Here is a 26,480-nt window from a genome sequence, read left to right as displayed (position 1 = left end):
CACACACACACACACACACACACACACACACACACACACACACACACACACACACACACACACACACACACACACACACACACACACACACACACACACACACACACACACACACACACACACACACACACACACGCAGTGTCGTACCGAGGGGTCGAGGGAGATGATGCGGACGGTGTTGTCGACCAATCCCACGGCGAGGAAGCGCGAGCGCTGCTCTCCTGGCGGCACGTTGGCCAGACTCATGCACACCACATCAGCTGACATCTCCTTACGCTCCGTGTACTCATTCAACTGGCCCGACTGCAGGGGAGAAGAGTAAGACAGAAGAGAAGAAGAAGGAGATAGGGAGAGAGGAAGAAGAGGTGGAGAAGGAGAAGAAGATAGGGGGAGAGGAAGAAGAGGTGGAGAAGGAGAAGAAGATAGGGAGAGAGGAAGAAGAGGTGGAGAAGGAGAAGAAGATAGGGGGAGAGGAAGAAGAGGTGGAGAAGGAGAAGAAGATAGGGAGAGAGGAAGAAGAGGTGGAGAAGGAGAGGACAAGAGGAACATGGGGACAAGGAGAGATTAAGACATAACAAATGTGTTCATGCATCCCTTACATCTGCTAATGACCACTAATGTATGGGGGTCAAAGACGTCCAAAAAGGAATCGTCATTCAGTGTAACGGATACCTTCTGCTGACTGTAACTGTAAGAAACATGACTCTTTTTATTTTTATTTTTTCCAGTGAATTCATGAAAGTCTCGGCTGTCATCCATTCACTTGAAACAATTTAAAAATCATGTTTTCTTAGTTACAGTCAGCAGAAGGTATCCGTTACACTGAATGACAGTTCCTTTTTGGACGTCTTTGACCCATGGACTGAGTGCCGCCATGCATATCAACAATATACTGTATGATATTAGCAGGGCAATTAAGACAGACCTCTGGCATCAACATTCATAATAAAAAAATCACAACATATTAGCATGAGGAAGCTAAAAGAAGCTAAACCTATGTCTGATCCCTGTTATGACAGGTGGTTAGCAGCCTGATTGAATCATCGACAGCATTGTTGCTAATCAGTTAGCAACTTACTAGGGTTCCAATGGGAAATTGCATTGCAACCAACTCAGAGGCTAACTTAGTTAGCAACGATGTTGTCGCGAAACGCACTCCAGGTCTGGCCCTCTAAAAGGCCCCACTCAACCATAATCAGAGTCTGAACTCAGATGTTTTTGAACACGACAGGATAATCAGTATAGATGCTCCGATCGATTGGCTGCCGATCACCTTCAGTCGATATTGACTAAAAATAGCTGGATCGGCAACCCAGATGAAGCACTGATCAAAAAGCAGATCGCGAGGTATTAAATTCCTCACACAACTTTTTTTTTGCTGTTCTTTTACATTTGGTATTGCGCATAGTAAGGTGCTGGCTCTGGGTATGTTAAAAATATGCAGCAAAATCATACATCATTACTTGCTTTTAAATTATGTGCATTCCCCTTTCATAGTCACCATCCATATGGTATCTATCTGCATCAAGATGGACCGATCTTTACATACACACATGTACAGAAGGAAGCAAAACATAACTCATCTTTGTGTGCAGGCCAGAGTCAGATCATTGTTCCAAGCCTGCATAAGGCTTTAATAGGATTTACTGAATAGAGTGTTCATTCTCTTTTGCTAAAGGGCCGTGCTCTAGAAATGCTTTACAGCAACACATATGTTAACATCAACACTAATGCTCCAATACTCTAATGGTCCTGATACACACGCTTTACTCTAATGCCTTCCGCTCAATCAACCTCTTCCTGAACCTTACAAACACAAATATGCTCAGCAGGTCTGATCAAGACTTAATGACTAATTACTGGATAAGAATACCACTGCTCTCGCCAGCAGTTCCTGTTGTTGACAGCCAATTAGGCGTCAACGTGACACATTCTATTGTTGGTGCCGTTTTATAAATGTGTGTGAATGGCATGACCCCTGAGAGAGAGAGAGAGAGAGAGAGCGAGAGAGCGAGAGAGAGAGCGAGAGAGAGAGAGAGAGAGAGAGAGAGAGAGAGAGAGAGAGAGAGAGCGAGCGAGAGCGAGAGCGAGAGAGAGGCAATCAGAACAACATCGCAATAATCTGCTGAGAAGCTTATCTGCAGAGAAGGGGGAACAAGTAGTCAGACAACATCACTGCCAAAACAACTCTACAGCACCTGCACCTGAATAGAGGCAATGGCCAGTCAGAACCGTAGCTATAGCTGCATATGGGCCTTCCAGAGCTCATCAGATTTTAAAAGCTGAGATCAGAGGTGTTGAAATTCTCTTCATGAAAACACATCAGAGAAGAGACATGAAAACTCATCACTTCATCAGCACTAAATAATGTATGTGCATTGCAAGCAGAGCTGCTGAGGTGCCAGAGTTGTGGGTCTGGCTGGGGGTCTGAACAACTCTTAACTGGCTGTGTGCACTGAATTTGAGTGTGCGCTTGTGTGTGCGTGCATGGGTGCTTACCGGGTCCATCTCAAAGTACACAAGCTCTCCGCCGGTGAGGGCGATGACGACTTGTCTCTGGTTGACAGCGCAGCGGACAATGGTCTTCTTGCCCGGTGTCTTCCACTCGTTCACACGCTTATCCGCGCGGATGTGGCGGATGCCATCGGGGTACACCTGTCACACGTCACAAAAAATGCCTCGTCACACATGAGGTTACAGAAGGCGCCATATGTGCATATACACACACGTTATAACAAGCCGTCATAGGTCACAAATTAGAGGTCGCGTCACACAATAGGTAGGACATGATGTGTCATATGACGTGTCAGGACACACATAAACACTTTTTAACTGCATAACACAAGAGCTCAAGTAGTCAAATTAAATTCAAAACACTGCACTTTGAAAATAAGTAATTTCCAAAACAATAGAAAATCAGAACCAGAATATAGGGTGGCATTCCTCAAACTTTGTTCCAACACCCTTTAAATGGGACTTGCCATTTGAAAGTTTGAAAAAAATTATGCAAGCTAACCAGTGACCCAAAACATGGGGGCAAAAAATATCACCTCATTGCAGAAGCATGAAAAGTGGACTCACATTCATTTCTAGAAGTGTGAAGACGTGACTTATCATGCATCATACGGTATTTTGTGAAAAGGCCTGTCGAGGCAAGTTTCCATCTGAATGACGTGAGGCTGTGGGGGTGTGAGAGACTGCGGTGGTGTGAGGTGTCAAGCCAAACTGCAGTGCACCATGGGAGGGCCATCAGGTGTCAGCTTGAGCATGCAGGGCCCAAGAATAGGGGCAGCGTAATCTACATGTAGAGTCTTGCTTATTCTGCTACTCTTGCACTTTCATTTCTCATAATTGATAAGGTTATGGCGGAGAGAGAGTGATGGAGTGTGTGTGTGCGTGCGTGTGTGTGCGCGCGTGTGTGTGTGTGTGTGTGTGTGTGTGTGTGTGTGTGTGTGTGCGTGCGTGTGTGTGCGCGCGTGTGTGTGTGTGCGCGTGCATGTATGCATGCGTGCAATAGTGTGTCCCACTCCAGTAGAGTTGGAAGGGGAGAGGGTGTATGTGTGTTAGTGTCTTTGTTACCAGCCTCTTTGGGTAGAGGACAGAAGTGTGTGTGTGTGTGTGTATGCGTGTGTGTGTGTGTGTGTGTGTGTGTGTATGCGTGTGTGTGTGTGTGTGTGTGTGTGTGTGTGTGTGTGTGTGTGTGTGTGTATGAATGTGTGTGCTACCTGCACTAGTGCGTCCTCCCCCAGTAGGGAACATGAGAGGGTGGGCGTGGTTCCCAGGAAGCCAGAGTCCGTCACTTCCTCTACGGTCTCACCAATGGACAACACCAGCGTAGCGTTCACGAACGACACAATGATGTAGGCATCAAACTCATCTGCAGAGGAGATGAGAGAAGAGGAGAAGGAGGGGGAGAGGAGAGGAGATGAGGGGAGGGGGAGAGTAGAGGGTGAGATGAGCAGAGGAGGGGAGGAAGAAGAGGAGAGTAGAGGAGTAGAGGGGATGAGAGGAATGGAGGGGAGAGGAGGGAAGGAAGGAGAGGAGAGGAGAGGAGTAGAGGGGATGAGAGGAGAGGGGATGAGAGAAAAGGAGAGGAGAGGGGGAGATGAGAAAGGGAGAGGAGAGGGGGGGAGGGAGTAGGGAGGAGAGGAGAGTAGAGAGAAGTGGGGTGAGTGGAGAAAGAGCATTGTCATTTTTGTGTGTGAGCGGCGCACGCATGTGTGTGTGTGCGTGCATGCATTCATACATGCACGCACGCACACACGTGCGCCGCTCACACACAAAAATGACAATGCGTGCATGCATGCCTTGCGTCACAGGAAACCTGAAAGGCTCAGATTGGTCTGGTGTGCGGGCTGTTGGTTATGGGGTGATGGTTTCAGGTGAGGGGCGACTGGTTTCGGTTGTGTCATGAGACTTCTGAAGAAGAGCAGCCAAAAATGTTTCTGCACAGCCAGCAACTATACTGTCAGCACTTGGGTCTTCTACAGAAACAACCGTTACTTGTGCACGTAGTGTTCTGACAAACCACAAAGAAGAATACACAACACAATACTGCCATTACTTTACTCATAAGAACTCAACAAAGGCAAACATAAATAAAACAAAGTTGAGGATACTTTAGTTCCTTCAGCCTCATAGAACTAGTGATATTTTGGATATTGTCATTTTTATCTTTTCCACTATTCTCGGTCTCCCTCTCGAGGTGCATATCCCCCCCAATCCTCTTTCTCTGTCTGCACCCCTCCTTTTCTCCCGGTCGGGGCATGCTCATCAGTCAGCCTAGCACATTTCTTCCCAGAAGTCACATGACTTCAGGGAGCTGGCAGAAGGGCTTTGCAACAGACAGACAGCAGCCTGCCAGCAACACCGTTAATGCTGAAATGGGACTTCCCATTTATGCACACAGATGCACTCACACACAGACAACGCACTAACAAATGCACACATTACATTATAACAATGACATGAGAAAACGAACATAAACAGGTAACATCTGGCACACGTAAACAAACGTGTAACATCTGACAGGTAAAGACAAATAGGGCAGGTACCTTCCACGTGTCTGCGCACCGTCCACACAGCGTTGGGGTTACCGGGCAGCTCCGACACTGCCATCTCTGACACCTGCCAACAACGCACATGTTATTCACAGCTAATGCATGCACAGTATAATACGTACCCTGAACACATGCATAGTATACACATAACCTAACACAGCACACGCACATGTGCAGGAGCGCAGGCGCACGCACACACACACATGCACGCGCGCACACACATATGCGCGCCGCACACACATATGCGCGCCGCACACGGTTTTAATAATGCAAATTGTGAGGCCTTCAGTTTTTCTCTTCTTCTCTGTTGAACACACACACTACAACCACACAGCCCCACAGTTTCTTTTCTCACACACACACACACACACACACGCACGCACGCACACAGAGGTTAGTGTATGCTTACCTCCAGTCCGTGCCTGAGGACCCTGAGTGTGGATCTGGGGCCTCTTCCACACGACACGTACAGTTGAGGAGTGTCCTCATTGGCCAGATCAGCAATCTACACACACACGCATACACACACACACACACACACACACACACACACACACACACACACACACACACACACACACACACACACACACACACACACACACACACACACACACACACACACACACACACACACACACACACACACACACACGCATACACACACACACACGCGCACACAATTACACCCACCGCAACATAAACATCTGTGGTCACTATTCAATCCTGATGGGTAAGAGGAGAGGAGTAGCCCTGTCCGGCTTCGAATCCAGGGCTTTAGGGGTCCCCAACATATGCCAGTGTTGCACATACACAAGACGGTTTTGTGGCGCAGCACCACAGAATGGAAGTTCACAACCACAAATTGAATCACCAGCCAAAACTACACGTCAATGAGGGTATACACACAATACCTCTACTGGCCCGTAGCCTGTAGCCCGCTGCCTGTAGCACCACACAATGCTACTCGGTTTATGGGAAAAAAACGATATGCTCTGACCGCTTAAGCCATAGAGCTTGTCGTCATGACAGTGATGGTCACTTCATCGCTATTCCCCTTCCATCCATAATATTTCTACGGCGGTTGTCAATCGGTTCGGTTTGTAATAATGCCGTGTTATGTGGTCCTAGCTACTGTTCACTACTAAAACATGCTGAGATCAGAGGTGTTGAAATTCTCTTCATGAACACACGTCAGAGAAGAGACATGAAAACTCATCACTTCATCAGCACATCAGTGTGTGTGTGTGTGTCTAAGGGGTCTTACACACCAGGGCGCTAAACGGTGTCTCATTCAAATGAATGGCAAAGTAGCACGCTAGCTTTGGCTGTGGGGAGGGTTTTGAACAGGACTGGCCGCGCACGCCGACGCTGTCAGTGTGAAAGGCAGAGAAAAACACGCCGGCCGAAACTAAGCAGAAAGACCACGTTCGTCCCGTTCGGCTTTGGTATGTTTGACCCCTAAGGGTTTGCATCTTAGATAGATTTCATGGATTTGAACATTAAGTGTTGCTTGCTCTGGTGTCAGTTACTGAAAACAACAAGAACACATGTTTCCACAACTAAGTATGGAGATTCTATCAGGCAGAGTGCAAAGATAGGATGTGGTTGGTGTGTGTGTGTGTGTGTGTGTGTGTGTGTGTGTGTGTGTGTGTGTGTGTGTGTGTGTGTGTGTGTGTGTGTGTGTGTGTGTGGCGTGAGCAGAGAAGCATCTTCAGTGTTGAGAGATGGCACTTTGGTGATCGTGTGGTGTGATTACGTGAGCAGAGTGGAGGAAGGGTGTTGCACAAGTTTGCACACTGCGCTAAAAAAGTGCATCATAACGAATACAATGCCGGTATGTGTGAGGTTTGTGGAATATGAAGCACAATTACGAAAACTCCCGTTTCTCAAGCTGTTTTGTTTGAGGTGTACGTGCTAGATGGTTAGTACGTGTGATAGCTGGACATGTCATGTTTCTGTGCTGCAGAAGGTCAGACAAGCTCAGACTCTCTCCAACATCATTTCCAGTAATCAGCTTGACATAGCTCAAGCAATGAGCCCATGGTGACTATGTGCATATATGCATGCATGTGCGCTCGAACCCATCTTGGTACTTTCCTTTGAATAAAAGGTGCACCATGTAGGATTGTGGCCAGAGAAGGTATTGCAACAATGCTGCTCATTGAAACTGTAAACGTACTGTACTTTGGTCATAATTGGAAATATTTGTTTATCACTTGCAAAATATTCATGAAAAGATCAAATATGTCAAATGCAGACATTCCGTTGTCCGGTAATTACCGGTCATTGGCCAGAAAAAAAATTGAATGTCCGGGAAAACAAATATCACCGGTCAAAGTGTCCGTTTGAAATTCCTAATATAGCCTAAACCCATCTATCTAAAATCTTTCTCTTCTTGGGCGCACACCGCTACGTCCTCGAAATGTAGATAAACATCATGGCTTTGCTGCTAAGGGAAATAAGAAAAATGTGATTCCTGTCGACCAATCAGAATAGCCGATGACGGTCAGATTCTTGACAGCTGACAGCTAGCGCTTCTCTCATGAGAAGAAAGATAAACAAACAGTGGCCGTGTTCAAAATCCAGTAATTAAATAAGCTGGCTGGTCTTGTTTTCAACACATCAGTTAGACTATTCCTGCCCCCAAATGGAAACACTTTCATAAATAAAGACAAGAGTTCACTGTGACTTCCTCGAGATTGATCCCAATGGTTCTTATAGCCAGTGTGTTTGTAGCAGTAGTAGCCTAGTTAGTTTGCTGGTCGGGGTAACTGTGACAATAGACAGTTGATGACTTTCGGTGCAGTTTTCTGCGTGTGGTAGCCTAGGCGATCTCGAGAGAAAATATCAAGGCTTGAACAAGAGGCATGTAGGCTTGCGAATGGCTCCAGCAATAGTACGTCAAATGGGACGCTTCAGAGCCGTCTGCTTGCCTGCGCTTGCCGATCCCTCCGTTCCCCAGCTCAGCTGACATTAACTTATTTCACGTTTAGCCTACTTGGACTGTTCACTTGTTCACAGTGCGCTTGCTATTTGGGGAAATTAAAATATCACTTTGTAATGGTCGTTTTCCCACTATCTGTATGTTATGTAGGCTATGGATGATGATGATGACGTGACAGAGAGAGGTGCGCGTGTCTGTGTCGTGAGTGCATTGAAGAGTTGGTGCCGAAAGCTGTAGGGGGTGAGGGACAGTCTCCGTGTGTACTGCCAATGTGTCTGTCTGATCTTGTTGCATTTAACAAAGTTGGTGGGGGTGTTTAGTTATTCATGCACGGTCTTGTGCAGGTCATGCAAGTGAGAATTCAAGCTAATTAGGAACGGTGAAATATAATGGCCGACCGTCATGTTATTTAAATGTCCGGAAGATGAAAACTCGGCTGGTCACTTTGTCCGGCAGATTTTTTTTCTAATGGAACCCATGGCATGAATTCTGGAAATAAACTACTAAATATATTACACAGTGCATATTAAAATATCCTTGCCCATCTCAGGAATAATAAGTGTGGCGGTAGATGATTGAGATATCCCCATTATGTTACACCTATGGCGAGGGTGCAGAATAAGCTGGACAGAGAATACTAGGGGCTCTTCTGCTCGGTGCAGGGAAACAGAAGTGGTGGTCTACACACAACCCCAGCAGCTAATTACCAAAGTGCTTCTCACCACACCATGCCCTCTTCCTTTTGTAGGGCCTCAGTTCCACAGAATAAGTGAAGCAGTGTGGTCTGTTTAGGTTTGGCAACATATTGCAACATGGGTATACACAGTACACCACATCTGTGGAGCTGGAAGGACATGATGGGCGAGAAGTTCTCCAGCTTATTCACAAGTGTGTGTGTGTGTGTGTGTGTGTGTGTGCGCGCGCGTGTGTGTGTGTGTATGTGTGTGCGCACGCACACATGACAGCTCATAATGGGCAATTGGTTCTCCTGCTTTGAAGAGTGTGTGTGTGTGTGTGTGTGTGTGTGTGTGTGTGTGCTCCTGGTATGAGGGGAGAGGTTTTCCTCTTCTGGTGAGAGTGTGAGTGTACCTGACAGCTCATGACGGGCCATACAGTAAGTTCTCCTGCTCTGAAGTGTGTGTGTGTGTGTGTGTGTGTGTGTGTGTGTGTGTGTGTGTGTGTGTGTGTGTGTGTGTGTGTGTGTTTATACCTGACAACTCATGATGAGTGATGGGTTCTGTTGCTCTGGAGTGTGTGTGTGTGTGTGTGTGTGTGTGTGTGTGTGTGTGTGTGTGTGTGTGTGTGTGTGTGTACCTGGCAGCTCATGATGGGCGACAGGTTCTCCTGTTCGTCAACAAGCACCAGGTTCTTCAGAGGGCGGGGCTGGAAGAAGAAGGTGTCTCCCTCCTCCAATGGCATTGCAGAGGAGAACTCTGGTTCCTCATCGTCATCACCCAGGTGAGCAATCTGGTACAGGTAGCTGTAGCACACACACACACACACACACACACACACACACACACACACACACACACACACACACACACACACGCACACACGCACACACACACACACACACCACACACACACACACACACACACACACACACACACACACACACACACACACACACACACACACACACACACACATTACCAACTGAACAGAAACACACTCTTCTAAATCTAATAGCAATCCATAGTTAGTGAGAATACGGTAGTAATGACTAGTGATTTTATTTTTCTGTTTAAGAAAGGAGTGTTTCCCATAGCAGGTAGGCAGCACACAGCCCACCATCCACATCAGATGGGCAGGCATAGGCTCGTCTCGCTGGTCCACAAATACACTATAGATCAGGGATTCTTAACCATAGGGCCGCGGCCCGAAGCTGGGCCGTGCTCAGAAACTTAAGGGCCGCGGAAAAGTTGCATCCTCGCACCGCAGGCCCGCGATGGGCCGTGCAACTGCATGCATTATCAATCAAAGATGCTGAAGACGGCGTGCGCCTTTTTACTCTAGCGCAGTTCTGCTTAAATGACCACGCACCGCTCCTCACGTTTAGTTACAAAATAACATAAGCGATTGAAATGTTACTTTACTCAAACGGATTCTGTTTACTGACAAAGCAAAACCGTTAGCTTGTGTCCCCCAAAATACATTTATTTAATGAAATTTCTGCGATATTGTGCAACAAAGCTTTACGTTTTTGACAGGCTGACAGAAGTTTCTGTTCTCGCGTCACATCTGCACATCACTAAGTAAAACTTAAAGCGTCTTGAATCAACCCTCAGCAGATTCATCACAAATCACAAACAGAGCTGTTACAAATGTCAAATGTATGAATGGCTCTGTCCTGGTGCACTGTGAGATGATTGTTTATCATTGAATATAGAAGAGTGAGCTCATTTAATACAGGTTTTCCATTAGCCTACAAAATGCATTAGGCTAATAGTCCTAATTTTTTTTACTATAAGCTATTTTTTTAAACAGGATTTTTTTTTTTCCACACATACACACAAAAAATATTATTATTATTATATATATATATATATATATATATATATATATATATATATATATATAGCCTATAGGCCCTATATAATTATTGTATTATTTTAAATTTATGTTATACCATATAATGTGTGTGGGCATGGGCAATACTATATGGGCCCCAGGTGACTCTGCACAGAAAAAAAGGGCCTCAGCGTCAAAAAGGTTAAGAACCTCTGCTATAGATGATTTAACCTCTCTGACTTGCTTGACTGCCCTGGACAGTGCTGTACTACTGGATTGCACCTATATATTCCCGTCTTAAAGGTCAGATTAGACTTCTGCAACTGCGCTTGTCAAAAGTCGCGTGGGAGTGGCCACGGACCAACATTGTATTCATGCATCTGCGAGTTCTACGAGGTCCGAGGTCTCGTCACGAGCCACATTTGACTTTCACTACATTGTAAGCACTGCGGTCATTATGAAGCAATGTTTAGCTAGGTATTTTCACACAAATTGCAAAAGCAATGCACTGGTATCATTATTTGACATTGCAGTCTGTTTTCACGAGCAGAAAATGCAAGCATCTAAAGACAGTTGATTCTGCCGATGTGTGTTTACATTCAGTGGAGGAGGCTACGGTAGTAACACCGCAGGCATTGTGCCACGACTGTTCAACTGATGCATTATTTGTGACTTAGCTTGTAGCTGCATGTATTTACACACAAGGCATTAATATAGTTTTAACAGAAAACAGCTCTGCTCTCGCAAACTACTGGCATTGCGCTGCCACAAGAACAGAACAAGGAAGTTGCGAGACGACCAATCATAGCGCCTTTTTGTCTGCGTCCTCCGCGTCCGTCCGACGGATAGTTAGAATTTTTTCGAGGCGCTCGAGGACGGGCGCAGAGCCTCTGCGAGGGGGGCGTGGACTCGCACAGACAGAAGACGGACGGACGCAGAGGCTATGCGTACGAAGCATAAATCTAGCTTAAGCCTACATAGGTTTTCTAAATGTTGAATGTTTCAAATGATAAATGTTCCAAATTGCTATTGTTTTTCTTAAATGTATTATTACTGACTACTTGTTACGCTCTGATATTGGTCCTGTCTAGCATTTCATTGTCCGTCCTGCTCATGTCAGTCTTGTGTGTATTTCTAGGGCTTTGCATGGGATAGAGAGAAAAGCAACTTTCAATTTCCTTGTGTGACCTGTGCCTATGAAGAAACTGACGCTAAAGTCAACTTGACTAGTTGCTGAGATCAGAGCACTACAGAAGTCTCTCCATGGTCATGTCAGAGAAGAGACATGAGAAACTCATCACTTCATCAGCATGCACAGCTCACACGGTTGAGTAGGGGACTACAAATTGACCAGGCACTTAGCTCTCTCTCATACACACCCACACTTGCAAAGGCTTGGACATTACCAAACCCCCCAGCCCATAATATCCACTCACTGGTTTCCAAACTCTGTGGCCACGAAGAGGAAGCCGGTCTTGAGGACACACATGGCCGTTGCCACGGGGATGGTGTCGAAATACTTCAGACGGATCTCAGTCACCTGCACAACACACACACACACACACAGACACAGACAGACACGTTATTTCTCTGAAGAGGTAGTTTAGAGAAGAGACATGGAGCATCGTCATGTTCGAAGCCTGGTCGCCTGAGCTGGGTTTCAGTCATTTAGCCTCCCACTGAAATACTACTTAGTGTTACAGTTCTTTTCTTAATAAACTGAAGTAGTTCAACAGCGTTTGTGTATGTTGCTCTCTTTACCAGTGCTTAAATTGTCAAGTCGGAGGTCCCGGAGCGCTGAGGAGTAGTAGCTCCGGCGTGAAAAAAAGCGCAGGGGGGGTGGTTGGGTGTCGAACAACCCTGTGAATGGGGATGTATGCGCAATAACAAACATAAATATGAAACGGTATAAATAGGCTACCTGCTACTGAGTGCTGGAAATATTCTGATTTCATTTGGGTGGACTATTCAGCATGCAAGCCAATGCCAAAAGGAAAGTTTGTTAGTTTGCTCTGGTAAACGCAGCATCACGCATCCTTTATCTGTGGACCTACCTGTCGAGAGCAAATTCGGAAACATGCAGTAGCACCAAATACCCTGCGCAGTTTCATACTCTCTGCATAACCATATAAAACTAATAGAACGCAAAGCCCAGATCACATTTGCTGGTCCCCCTTTCTAGTCGCCATTATGACTAATGTTGAAAGTAAATTAAGACTGATATTTATAAAGATCCCTCGATATCCCCCGACACTTTAGGCCTATAAAGTGCCCTCGAAGTGCCTCCCACTGAAATACTACTTTGTGTTACAGTTCTTTTCTTAATAAACTGAAGTAGTTCAACGGCGTTTGTGTATGTTGCTCTCTTTACCATCTCCTTACTCTTCAGTGTGACTTTAAGAATGTCCCCCTTCTCCACCCGGTGTGTGTGTGTGTGTGTGTGTGTGTGTGTGTGTGGTCTCACCATCTCCTCGTCTGTCTCCAGTGTGACTTTAAAGATGTCCCCCTGCTCTGTCTGGGCCAGGAAGAAGAACATGCTTTTGGTCTTGTGGGTCGCCGAGCACACAAAGATCATGCCCCTCTCAGGGTCATCCAGGTCATTCTGCAAACACGCGAACACACACGCACACACAAACACCATTTTACGTGCAATACCAATTACATTGTAGGTGCTCTACAAATAATGGTATACTTTATGAAAGTCTTTGCACATCTACACATTTCAAAACTTCAATAATAAGTTGCTGAGATCAGAGCATTAAGGAAGTCTCTCCATGGTCATGTCAGAGAAGAGACATGAGAAACTCATCACCTCAACAGCACGTCCAGCTGGGGACAAAATTCACACACAAAAGCTCTCCAACCCTGCGTGCGATGCAGCGTGTTTTGTGTGTCTGGCTTGTGAGTGTTTGCCTCAGGGTTCCCACAACTTTTTCACGAACAAATTCAAGCACTTTTCAAGCACCTTCAAGCACCAAATTTTCAGTTTTCCAGCACCTTTAATAGATCGCGGGAAGAGGGTGTGGGAGTCCTCCCTTCGAAAATGTTGTGTTTTAAAGATGCAAATTCTCGCGTTCTAATCAATTCAAGGGTGTCAAATGGCAAATCCCATCTGACATCTCACTCCCTCAGATTTTTGATGTACCTGAACAATTTATTTCTATTAATTGACACAAAATTCACACACAAAAGCTCTCCAACCCTGCGTGCGATGCAGCGTGTTTTGTGTGTCTGGCTTGTGAGTGTTTGCCTGTGTAAATGGTGTGTGCGCCTGCATACCCTTCTGCGGGGGATGGGGCAGCGGATGTCGGGCTGGTCTCCAAAGTTCTTGTAGGTGATGTAGTTCTCAGAGCAGATCAGAACCCCACTGGGGCCGTCCGAACCGCCCGGCACTAGAGAGAGAACATTGAACATTACAAATGTACGTTATTAAATATTATACTAGCCTCGTTACAGCAACCCAATGGACTCGTCAAAACCGGCCTGCACTGTACAGAGAACATTAAATATTTAGATATTCAAATTACATTACATTTTACAGAAAGTTATTCTGATTACAGCACTCTGCTGGACCCCTCAAAACCACTAGTGTTCCCTGTATGTTTTGGCTTTATTGCGGTTTCTCTTTCCCCCTGCTCTCGGGTTTCCAAAATAGTCCAGTTCACTAGTGAAACATGCTGAGATCAGAGGTGTTGAAATTCTCTTCATGAACATGTCAGAGAAGAGACATGAAAACTCATCACTTAATCAGCACTACAGTACTGCGTGAGAGAGTGTGTGCATGCAAGAATCTTATTTGGTCCAACACAATGATTCTTAAATGGTGGGCCGGGGCCAACTGGTGGGCTTTGAAGGTATTACAGGTGTATTTTGAAATCATTTTCTACAAGTGAAAATAATATGTGTGTGCGTGTTGCTGTTGACAATTCAATTGAGTTGTTTTGTTCATTGGGTCAGGGGTAGGCCCTGGAAATTAGTGACAATATCAAGTGGGCCCCAAATTGGTAAAGGTTGGGATCATGGTTCAGCAGATGATGGATAATTGTAGACCCCTCAATAACTGGCTATGTGAGCCATTGACACCACTTGCTCTCGTGTGGTCAGTTTTTAGATGTGTGACCAAACTTCTTTCACAGTTACATTATGTTCCTGACTGAGAATAGATTTGGCAGTCATGAAATATTCACACATGGTCAACTGATTAAAAACATAGATGCTGTAAGACCAACTCTCTGTGTGTGTGTGTGTGTGTGTGTGTGTGTGTGTGTGTGTGTGTGTGTACCAGTAATGAGGAAGTTGCCGTGTTCCTCCAGGGCCTCGCTGTATTTGCGCACCACGTGGTTGAGGCCCAGGTCCAGCTCGTAGAAGGTCAGCGTCTGCTGCGTGTTCGATGCCGCCTCCCCCGTGGGGTCGTTATCTGCTTCCTGTAAAGAGGAGGATCATGGGAAATGTATTACAGGGGGGTGCGCCGGCACAGCACATCATACACCTGGGCACATACCATCTGCCAGCATTGCCCATGGGGACCCAGGGTGGAGTCAAACTCAAAATAAAAGATGGATGTTTTCATTCAAATAAATAAAACTAAACACTGAAACACCACAAAACACACCACTTCCGCTAAAACTTATTACATGCACCCCACAGCGACACTCTGGATGCCCATCCTCTGCTCAACAGGCACACAATACTATAAACACCACAAAATCTGAATGACACTGAAAATGATAACTTTAGTTATAAATGCTGAGATCAGAGGTGTTGAAACTCTCTTCATGAACACATGTCAGAGAAGAGACATGAAAAACTCATCACTTCATCAGCAGCAAGGCGATTTGAAGCAGCGAGGAGGCTGATTTGATTAGGCTGGCTTCATGAGATTCAGGACAACAGCTCCATCTCCTGGCTATACTTGAACATGTACAGATTGGTCCCTTAACTTACTTCCACTGAGGAATTTCACCCATTTGGTCATAGTGTGTAGTTAATTGATTAAAGACCCCAATTTCGGTGTGTGTGTGTGTGTGGTGTGTGTGTGTGTTCCATGCCCCCTGAAACAGAGCTCATCTCGAAAGTCATCTTACTGCAGGCTGCTGATCTTGCAGTAGTATCTAATGTGTGTTTTTTGTGTAGGTGTAGGTCACTGACCTCGTAGTCCATCTCCAGACATGCAAACATGGGGTTCTCAAAGCCCACGTCCACCCCCACCACATGGTAGACCAGTGTGTTGGCCTTATGGGCCTCCAGAGGAGACGAGATGGTCAGACGTGCAGCCGCGTCCCTGTTCAGGATGTAGACCAGCTTCTGCTTCTCTATCGCACCTGTTGAGAGGAGAGGAGAGGAAGAGAGGGGGGGAAGAGAGAGAGAGAGAGAGAGAGAGAGAGAGAGAGAGAAATAATCAGAACCACATCACAATTATGTTTTGCTCTTGGCCCTGCAGAGAAGGTGGAACAAGTAGTATCCATAGGCATAGCTGCATATGGGCCTTTCAGAGATCATTAGGTTTTAAATGCTGAGATCAGAGGTGTTCAAATTCTCTTCATGAACATATGTCAGAGAAGAGACATGAAAACTCATCACTTCATCAGCACTAGATACTGTACAGTATGTGCAAGCAGAGCTGAAATTCCCTGATGATGAGGACTGCATGCCACACCAACAGCACTCTCCAGAGCAGTCTTGGCCTGCATGGGCTTTAGGAAAAAATATACACAGCATCTCAGCGACGTGCTAACCCCTTCCTGATCATGTTACACCATACAATATACTATATTTACATTCCAACACTTCTTAAATTCATAGCCTCATTGTTGCCTTCATAGCCTCACGTTCCAAGTGGAGTTTAGCATATTGCGTAGTATTTCGCTGTTAGAAGTTTGTTGATCACTTTCCATCTCTGTCTGGAGCACGATACCCACACACGACTTTCATTGTTTTGGCGAGCTGATTAGAAAAGCCGACTTGATGGAGGACTAGGCTACTGTATTGAGTAAATTATTCAATAAAATATTCGGGAGATAGACAGATCATAATCACAGCATCAATCGCGCACACATCCAAACACACAGAGGCGCGACCCGTCCCTTTCCTTTCCTTTCCTCGCGTGTGCTTGCGCCCCGCGCACGCGCACATGCACACGCACACACACACACACACACACACACACACACACACACACGGCACCACTTCCTATTATCTCATACTCTTCTCCGTTGATTCGATTGCACTCACGTTTCGTCGGCTAGAAGTCAGCTGATGTTTCTAAACTAGGCAGCCACTACAACTTTCGAAACAGAAGTAAGACATTGACAGCAAGACATAATTTCCTTCACTCTTCCCTGTTGATTCGATTACACAGGCGGACTTAAGTTCCAGCAGTAACGCAAACAGGAACGCTTGTAATGCGCACTGACTGACATGGGCAGGAACTCGGCATTGTTGTGAGATTCTCACTCCTGTTACATCCGAAATTAACCACAGAAGAAGGGGCGAACCACGCAGGCCTAGTTACGTGACGGAATCAATAATAAGTTTGTCGTTTTAAATTAGCCTATATATTATTTTTTTTACCTCAACGTAAGTGACGTCATGGGCAACGCGAGGCCCTACGCAGAGAGCGTAGTGAGCGTTATGGGCCCGCCGGCTCTGGGAAGGAATCTGTGGCACACCGGTACTTAAAACTATTTTTCAAGGCAATATGGACTGTCCATGCTGTCTTGAAAAATAGTAAAACATAATGAAACCGGAGTGCCACAGTTTCCTTTCTCTTTATTTTTACATATTAGTGACTTGGTCCCATCTCTGGTGCCAGCACAAGAGGACACGTGACAAATGAAATCTTGAAATCTTACCGATCATGACGGCTCTGCCCTTGGGGTCGACGGCGAGGAACTGTCCCGGGACGATGCGCCTGCAGCCGCTCTTGCCGAAGGTCTCCTGGTGCACCTTCTCGAACATGTTCTTGGAGGCGTGGTACTCCAGGATGACGATGCGGCCAGAATCACTGCCCACCACAATGTAGTCTGCCGGGAGAGTGGAGGGGAATATATCACATGATTTTAATAACGAGTTTCAGAGTGAGGAGCCTTTTTGTTGTTGTTTTATTCCATGTCAGATGTATGTTTTGACCATTTAGATCTTCTTCAGATTCTCCATCTCATACCTATGGTATAAATAATAATAATATAACTAAAAAATAAGATACTAACACCATGCTGACGACAGAGTTGCTGTAACCACACAACATGAATCCAAGGGCATGTTCTTTACAAATTCGCTATGCATTTACTGGCATAACAAGCACACAGGTGAATGTGGGCTACTGTGTTCCCATGCTCCATGTTTTGTTTTTGTCTGATGGTGCTTTATGCTCCACAAGCATGGCACATGTAACAGTCTTGTTGTTACGTGCATGTCCTGTCTTAAAACGAGTCTTATTCGAGGATGTTAAATGAATTTCAGTGAAAACAGACAATAAAGTCCTATGGTATCGTATGCAACTGCCTCAGTCCTTGAGGTCTGATGACGCGTCATAAATTATGAATTACTATGAAATACAAACAGGGCCATGATGTAGACTGAAGGGCCTACTATATAATAATCAAAACAACCAATGCAGGGGTCCGTTTCTCGATTCTTGTCGTTGCTAACCGTCTTAAGACCGTCTTACCATTCCCTTGGATTTAGTGGTGAGCGTCGCTGTGGAGAGAGAGTTGAGTCGCTCTTACGAAGGACGTTGCTACCGTCGTTAGCAAAGACGCTTTCGAGATACAGACCCCAGCTTAGTCCAACCAAAGACAAACGCCACCACCACAACACATTACATCCTCCCAGAAACACATCATCATCATCTGGCCTTAAATGCTGAGATCAGAGAAATGAAATTCTCTTCATGAACACACGTCAGAGAAGAGACATGAAAACTCATCACTTCATCAGCACTGGTCTGAGAATGCAAATGAGGTGAGGACTGGTGTACACTCCACTCTTGGCCAGCATGGCACACATAACTTATTATACACAGTAACTGTGCCTGGAAAAACCTTCAGCGTTCACCCTCCCTGAAGGCCACCATAATCATAACCATTAAATTTGACGTGCATGATAACATCCGGTTTCCTTAGTGCTTTTCTCTAGTGCTGCCAACTCCCTGGGGAAAAATAAGGGACACCTCATTCCCGGGGGGGTCTATGGGGTCCTCCCCCAGGAAATTGTGTATTTTTCAGATGCAATTTCCTGCCTTTTAACCAAATTGTGTCCCGTTTCAGCTCAATACAGAACCATACTTTTGGTTCTAAATGTGTGACGATTCCATATTTCAAGGGACTGTTGGCAACCCTACGTTTCTCCCTCCCCGATGCCCGCGATCACGTTTCCCTCCCTGATACCCACCATCCCATCTCCCTCCTGATGCCCACCGTCACATTACTCCCTCCTCAATGCCCACCATCCAATTTCTCCCTTCTTGGTACCCACCTTTGGTGCCTCCGGTGAGCCTGAAGGCCATGAGGGAGCGGACGATGCCAAACACCTCCATGGTAAGCAGCGTGTGCACCTTCCCGGTGTTGGCATCTGGGCGCAGCAGCTCCAGAATCTTCCCTCTGGAAACAACAATCTCCTGCTGTTTGGTTCCTAAGTGGGGGGCACAAAGCACTCACATGAAAGTCCCAGCTTGCAGACAACAGAAAGAGGCAGCAATGGAGGCTAGAGAAGGTGGTGCTGGTAGGTGGCAAGGGTCAACAAACCTGAGAAGTTGCCATGGATAGCATGAGTGATGCCCGTTGCTCGCTGCAACGTCAAGTTGTAGAGAAACATGGTGGGTGTCTCCTTTCAGCCGGGTTCCTTGAAGTTGAGCAACACCTGGTGCTAAAAAATTAAAAACAACAGCATTCCATAAGTCTCAAGTTTAGTCTAACCTGTTAGCTACAGTGTTATTACAGTAGGATAATGGGGGCAGAAGAAAATGCAACTGGATGACGGACCAGAAAATTAGGGTATGCTATGAACAAGTTGAGCGACTGCTGCCTGCAGAAGGAAGTTAGCTGGGTACATTCATAGCTACAGTTGACTGACAAAATATTAGGTTATCCTGCAAAATTAACAAAACGTCATGACATTTGAGAAGGGGTGCGTCTGCGAAAGGAAGTTTAGCACATATAACGCTCAAATGAACCTTACTATTAGCCAACTTCATCAGCAGCTAACACAACTCATGCTCAATGACTAGCATGAACCAGTCAACTAGTCATGAAATTTGAACTGTTATGCTGGTGCAAGACATAATAAGACCATATGCTTGATCGCAATACATAGTCAGGGTGCTGCATGGACGCGAACGACAATTACAGTGACAGAATGTTTTAAAACAAAGGCATTTCGGGCAGGGTTCCTGCTAGTCAATACAACCGGTTCATTCATTAGGCTATTTGAAGTAGCAATAGTTACCCGCCAGTTGATATTAAATTTGTCACGTACGAAAAACAGTTATTACAAAATATCTAGAGGGTTACTAGCTATGATTGTTCTCTCCAAACACATAGTTGTTTTACCCCTGTAGGAATCGGGATGATGAAGATTTCAACTTGATAGATGTTTATGTTTACACCGTGCAATTACATCGGCCTTGGTATTCGTTTCAAACTTCGGACGCTTGAACAACGATTTGGGTCCTGAGAAATGGTGACGTAGGCCTTATAGTTGTCCTGAAGGCTGCCGGATTGAATACAACCAAGAGGTCGGAGCACAGAGCCCTAGAACAAATTCGTATTATTCTAGGTCTGTGGGTCTGAGTTTCAAAGGTTCAATAATCTAGACACACATGACACAAATTCATTTAATGGAAAATATTTCAGGGACATAATGGGAAACGTGCGAGCGTGTGTGCTTGCAGCATCTCCTCTCCACCTTGTCAGGGCATCCCAGATTCTCCAGATTCCAAAACAAGGGGACCAAACAGTTGTACAATTTTATCCTCATTATCGTTGATTAACTGCGTATTTAAAACACAACACTAACAACCAGATGCATTTGAACATGCAAGCATAGAGGGAATCGAGAATAAACAGCAGACACTATCATCTTAGGGTGTAATTATTTACAAGAAAGACAAAAAAATGTTATGGTGGTTCATCAATATCAAAACCACCATTAGTTATAAAAATTGATGGAACCAAAAGTTCCTTTTTTGTTCATTCAAAACGTTTCTGCAAAATCCTTCAGATGTCAACCATGCGCAAAACTGCGCATGCGTTTCTTGTTTCGTCACCGGAAGTAAAGCACATGCCTGTCCAAGATGCTTTGGAGACCTTGAAAACATTACAGTAGTGCTCTCATTTGTACGCCAAAACATGTCTAGGAGGCTTATGTAAGTAGGCTTTTCAACCACTGCTTCAATGTGGTTTCATAGACGTGACAACCCGGTGCTGAAATCTTTAACGCAACAGATATACGACGTATATTATTCACTGCTTCGCTAACGACATGGTTGTGGGAGCTAGCTTCCCTGGAGTCAGTCATGTAACGATGCTGGGTGGGCTGCATTGAACTGATAACATTTATTCACTCTTGGGCCATAATGCATTAGGCCTATTCTTGCATCTATCTAATAAAAGATGGTTATGTAAGTGTTGGGCCGTGCCGATCCAATACGTGTCAATGGAGAATCATTAGATGTTTTTGCATTAGATGTCTATTCAGTCGATGGTCGTATTGGTCTGTCAATGGTTCTGCCTTCGTCCTTCCCCCTCACTTTAATGACCACTGGGCATTGAGTGCCCTTTTTTAAATTTATGGCGTGCAGTCTTGATTTGTTGCTCAAATGATGAAAATGACTTAAATATCCCAAATTACACTCTCTTCTTTTACTCTGACACTACAAGTGGCTTCGGGCACATAGTATTTAGACAGACAGAACCAATCAACATTGTTGCTGTGTATGTGTGTGTTGATACAGCCTTATGGTTTACACGTCAATGAGGTTTTAGTAGTAGCACACGTTAGGGTGGCGCAAACTCAGCTCATACCACTATGGTATGGATTATATGTTTTTTGTTTTGTTTTCAGTTTATAAGAAGGATATATTCATTCCAGTACATTAATTACCAAATACGAATCAATTTATGGAAATTAGCCACCTGATGTCTGAGCCAAAAAAAGTCATTGACCCTTACAAAATTACCTGACCCTTGGAGGTCGGTCATTCAGTCTGTCTGTCTGCGTGTCTGTCTGCCTGCCTGCATGCCTTCAATGTGTCTGAATCATACACACTTGGGCAAACATATACGTCACTGGCAGAGATGAATTAACTACTGGACTGGAGCAATGAAGTACAAGTACAAGCACTACATCAAAAAAGTGACTTGAGTAAACACAGAGATAGTTTATTGGCCAGGAGGCAGATGAGATTGTCCTCTTTAATTTCTTTGCTCCTTTTGTGCTTCTTGCAGTCACCCCTTGTACCAGCTGGGGAACCCTCAGCTCCGGGTCTTCCGCCCCGGCTGGTTCCTCACCCTGGTTCGGCCCGGCACCGAGCAGCCAAAGGACACCGCACAGTTCCGTGTGCCCATGGAGTGAGTATTACTGTTAGTGTTGCCAGGTGTACGATAATTATCGTATTTGTACCATATACTTTGTACTATTGATGTATGATCACATGATGTATGATCATTTCTTATTTTTCAAGTTTTCATTCAGTTGCTGGTTCTTTTCCACCCAAAAGCCCCCAAAAAGATAATTTTGAGGTTTTGGTACGATAGTTCATCATTGTCTATCTGGCAACACTGAATGATGTGCACTACAGTTAAGATAATAACTAATCTTTTGTTGACACTACTGCACTACTGTAAGACCTGTTATTCTGCCAGTATCCACTTTTCCAGCAGTCTGAGAAAGCGTGAAACCAAAGCACTGTAACATTTTTGTAACCAAAGTCGATGCACACCACATTAATTTGTAATGGAGGTCAATGCAAAATAAAAGACATTGTTGTCTTAGTTTGACTCTGTGCCAAATGGCAAGTTTTTGTGATGTAAAAAAATGACAGACAAATAATTTCTCAACTTTTTCCACTGCATATACTATAACCAGAATAATGCAATTGAGAAACAAACTCGAAGCTGTAAAGGACAAGTGCACTATTTTGAACATTGAGTCCCTTTTCTGAGTTGTCTGCAATGCTCTAGAGTCCCCCTCAGTTTATTTCCTGTTTGCTGCTTTCTCTGTTATTTGGCTAAATTGGCTTTTGTCTTGCGAAACATGGCTTCTGTCGTGTTTTATAATTTTGCAAATATTTTTTTTACTTTCATTCAGAAATGGCAAATAAAAAATGACAAGCCATATTTCACCTTCAAACTTGGCCAGTGGACACCCCCAACCATTTAGTGAGATGCATATTTTCGAAAACAAATGTTTATGATGGTTTTTAATAACATATTTGGACATTAGGGCTGGGTATCGCAGTCATGTTCCTGTATCGATTCGATTTCGATTCTTAGGGATTTGAATCGATTAATCACGACTCAAATTGATTCGATTCGATTCGATTCATTCCGAATCGATTCAATCCGTTGCCTTCTTGGTGCAAGGATTTCCCCCAAAAGATGCTGTTGCCTATTTTTATATAAAAATGTCAAAGGGCTATGGCTTGACAGTGTTAACAGATTGCTAATCTGTAATAAGTAGGCCTAGGCCTAATTGACTAATACCTACCGGGTATTTTCCATAGACCTAAATAAATATAAAAAAAAAGAAAAAGAAAAAGAAAAAAAAAATCGATTCTGTGAATTTTAAATGGTATTTATCGATTAAATCGATTATTTTACCCAGCCCTATTGGACATGCCCATAGGCGGTAGCCAATTGATGCAAAATCCAAATTACTGGTAGCCACATAATGGAGACAGCAGCAGTATCATACTACAGCAGTTGCTTCTCCCAGTTGTCACTTCTAATTTGTCACAGGACAGGGAGACCTTTAAAAGTTCCCCCTTACAGCTCACTTTTACCATTTGATATTGTATTACTTGCTTATAGGGATGCACGATACCACTTTTTTTGAAAACCGATACGAGTATGAGTACATTAATATCTGTACTTGCAGATACCGAGTACCAATGGTACTGATACTTTTACCCCCAAGCCCAACATACAATGAAAACAAATGCATATCCTTGTTTTTTCCACCCGTGATATTTGTTTTATTGCCCATTTCCATGTAGATTTGAATGCTAGTAAATGTAGGCGGTGGCGCCGTTTTCTCATGCTGCTTTCAAGTCAATGGAATGGAATGAGATGTGACATTGTTTCGTGTAAGCAGTATGGGTGGCGGGTATAGAGAACGAGTACGATATTGATTTGTAAATTGTTATTGTATTATTTGCCTCGTGTATATATTCATTGTATTACTTGATTTTCTTAGTATTGCTTGTCGTGTACATAGCCCTTCCTGTGTACTTGAAACCGTCTGGCACCTGAATATAAACACTTGCACCATTGGTAGAACTACCCTCTTCTTGCACCATTGTTAGAAATTTGAACAAGAAGAGGAACTTTTTTTAGATTTTTAGTTGTTTATTTCCAGAATTCCTGCTACCCATTCACTAATGTTACCTTTTTCATGAATACTTACCACCACCATCAAATTCTAAGTATTCATTATGACCGGGAAAATTGCACTTTTCATACATTAAAAGGGGGATCTTCTCCATGGTCCGCCATTTCAAATTTTTCAGAAATAGAAATTTTTAGCTGCAAAAATGACTGTAGTTGGGTCATACTAGAAAATATTAGTTCATTACTCACTGCATAAAATGGTTAACAAGTGGACATACAGGCTGATGGGAATGCATTGAAAGTGTAGTGCTCAAATTGACCACAAGGGGTCAAGCAAACCTCAAAATTTGCAATGAGGACGGTAATGCAGTGTAAGATGCTTGTTTTTGAAACATGTTGGATTATAAGGGGGTGGGGGCGGAGTAGTTTTCTCTGCTCCTGCCTCTCTTTGGCTGTGTGTGATCCAGCCAGAGATCCCTCGCTCCACTCCTCTACTACTCCACTATGTAGAGATCCCTCGCTCCACTCCTCCACTCCTCCACTATGCAGAGATCCCTCGCTCCACTCCTCTATTCCTCCACTATGCAGAGATCCCTCGCTCCACTCCTCTATTCCTCCACCATGCAGAGATCCCTCACTCCACTCCTCTACTACTCCACTATGCAGAGATCCCTCGCTCCACTCCTCTATTCCTCCACCATGCAGAGATCCCTCACTCCACTCCTCTACTACTCCACTATGCAGAGATCCCTCGCTCCACTCCTCTATTCCTCAACTATGCCTGTAATAAGTCTCTCGCTCCCCCGCTGCTATGGTACCCTCTGAGTTTGTGTCACTCTGCCACCACTGTTGCTGTCCAGCCTGCCAGCTCCACAATGCTCCTATCTGTCCATCTTAGAACTCAGCCAGCGGACACCTGATATGACCTCCGCAGTGCCCTGCCCACGCAGCCCCCAAGTCAGCGTCGGGTGCGTCTAGCCTGTGGTGCGCAGCGCTGTGTAGTGTTGTGGACGCCGGGTTGGCTGGCTGGGTTGCAGAGTTTTGTGTTGTGTAGAGACCTGCTGCAGCGGCAGGGTTGCTGTATACGGCAGTGGTTCTTAACCTTTTTTTCTTAAAGCACCCCCTTACCTGTGCCCAAGACAGGCCGTGCACCCCCAAAACAAACTTCTATACGTGTATACGCACACAAAAAATATTTAAGTGATTAATTACAATAATTCTTGTTTCAGACATTAATCAATACCTGAATGAATTTACATGGGGACTATATGTTTTAATTTGGTTTAGATCTGGCCTAATTATTATGTTCACTAGAAAAAAAAATGTCACAACCTCAACACAAACAAAATTCTGCGCACCCCCTGAAATCTCTGGCGCACCCCAGGTTAAGAACCACTGGTATACGGGGTGACCGGGGTTTGTTGTGTTGTGTAGTTGGGGCCAACTGGCCGGGTTGTGCAGTGTTGTGTAGGCCGAGGCTGGCCGGGTTGCAGAGTGGTGTATTGTGCAGAGGCTGGCTGCAGTGGCTGGCTGTTGTGTAGGGGCTGGTCGGGTTGCGTTGTGTTGTGTTGTGTAGAATTTGGCTTGGCTGAGTTGCGGTGTGTTGTGTTGTGTAGTAGAAGCCGGTTTGGCTGAGTTGTGTAGTGTCGTGTTGTGTAGAAGCCGGTTTGGGTTGCGTAGTGTAGGGCGAAGTGGCCGGGCCGAGGAGTGCTGTGTTGTAAAAAGAGAGAAGTCAACCCGGCGCTCAGGTGTGTGGAAAAAAATGTCCAAAATGGTGCTCTTGGGGTTGGGAAATCCAGAATTAGGAAAGCAGAAGGTCCCAGGCACTCAGAGGTGAATCAGTCCGAAGAAGGAGGTATATTAAAAAGCCTTTATTATCTGTGGCTACTCATAATTGAAATTAAAATGCCAACATGTTTCGACCATCTAGGGGTCAAAGACGTCTTTGTCATTCAGTGTTACAGACATCTTCCGCCGTCTGTAACTGCAAAAAAAGATGATTTTTAAATTGTTTCAAGTGAATGGATGACAGCCGAGGCTTCCATGAACTCCCTGTAACAATAAATAAATAAATAAAAAGAGTCTTGTTTTTTACAGTTACAGTCAGCAGAAGGCATTCGTTACACTGAATGACAATGCTATTTTGCACGTCTTTAACCCCTAGGTCTTCATCAGGGCAAAGCGAGTGCTGTGTTGTGTAGGGGCCACTAGGCACAGTGGCCGGGTTGCGATCTCAGCCACTCCCCCGCTGTGCTGGGGCAGCAGGAGTTAGAGAGCAGCGAGGGCTGCTGGCTGTCTGTTGAATGGGGTCGCAATTACAGCGCCGGGCCTGGGTGGCGTAGCGTAATGTGAAAGAGAGAGTGTTAGTGCTCTCTCTCTCTCTCTCCCTCTCTCTCTCTCTCTCTCTCTCT

At 45.0% G+C, this 26,480-nt stretch overlaps 2 protein-coding genes and 3 non-coding genes across 5 annotated transcripts in view; 1 reads left to right on the top strand and 4 right to left on the bottom strand.

Annotated features, from left to right (window-relative positions):
* sf3b3 (splicing factor 3b, subunit 3) overlaps positions 1-20,180 on the bottom strand; it is a 53,972-nt gene extending 33,792 nt beyond the window's left edge. The window contains exons 1-15 of the mRNA XM_063197537.1: positions 20,071-20,180; positions 19,267-19,387; positions 18,998-19,153; positions 17,374-17,544; positions 15,671-15,843; positions 14,805-14,946; positions 13,802-13,914; positions 12,987-13,124; positions 11,959-12,062; positions 9,322-9,487; positions 5,470-5,565; positions 5,055-5,127; positions 3,726-3,877; positions 2,500-2,655; positions 148-303 (exon numbers count right to left, since the gene is read on the bottom strand). Of these exons, the coding sequence (XP_063053607.1) occupies positions 148-303; positions 2,500-2,655; positions 3,726-3,877; positions 5,055-5,127; positions 5,470-5,565; positions 9,322-9,487; positions 11,959-12,062; positions 12,987-13,124; positions 13,802-13,914; positions 14,805-14,946; positions 15,671-15,843; positions 17,374-17,544; positions 18,998-19,153; positions 19,267-19,336 (1,866 nt within the window). The 5' untranslated portion in view covers positions 19,337-19,387; positions 20,071-20,180. The remainder of the gene's footprint in view (positions 1-147; positions 304-2,499; positions 2,656-3,725; positions 3,878-5,054; positions 5,128-5,469; positions 5,566-9,321; positions 9,488-11,958; positions 12,063-12,986; positions 13,125-13,801; positions 13,915-14,804; positions 14,947-15,670; positions 15,844-17,373; positions 17,545-18,997; positions 19,154-19,266; positions 19,388-20,070) is intronic.
* On the bottom strand, positions 2,282-2,359 carry LOC134448174 (small nucleolar RNA SNORD111). The gene has a single exon (XR_010034669.1). It is a non-coding gene; the product is annotated as a small nucleolar RNA SNORD111 (small nucleolar RNA).
* On the bottom strand, positions 15,268-15,346 carry LOC134448172 (small nucleolar RNA SNORD111). Its single transcript, XR_010034667.1, has one exon. It is a non-coding gene; the product is annotated as a small nucleolar RNA SNORD111 (small nucleolar RNA).
* On the bottom strand, positions 16,034-16,111 carry LOC134448173 (small nucleolar RNA SNORD111). Its single transcript, XR_010034668.1, has one exon. It is a non-coding gene; the product is annotated as a small nucleolar RNA SNORD111 (small nucleolar RNA).
* Positions 20,181-20,790: 610 nt separating the features above from the next.
* mrpl23 (mitochondrial ribosomal protein L23) overlaps positions 20,791-26,480 on the top strand; it is a 78,651-nt gene continuing 72,961 nt past the window's right edge. The window contains exons 1-2 of the mRNA XM_063196208.1: positions 20,791-20,885; positions 21,967-22,089. Of these exons, the coding sequence (XP_063052278.1) occupies positions 20,869-20,885; positions 21,967-22,089 (140 nt within the window). The 5' untranslated portion in view covers positions 20,791-20,868. The remainder of the gene's footprint in view (positions 20,886-21,966; positions 22,090-26,480) is intronic.

This window comes from Engraulis encrasicolus, chromosome 4, assembly GCF_034702125.1.
Source record: "Engraulis encrasicolus isolate BLACKSEA-1 chromosome 4, IST_EnEncr_1.0, whole genome shotgun sequence".
Lineage (NCBI taxonomy): Eukaryota > Metazoa > Chordata > Actinopteri > Clupeiformes > Engraulidae > Engraulis > Engraulis encrasicolus.
This window is presented reverse-complemented; position numbering and strand designations above follow the sequence as displayed.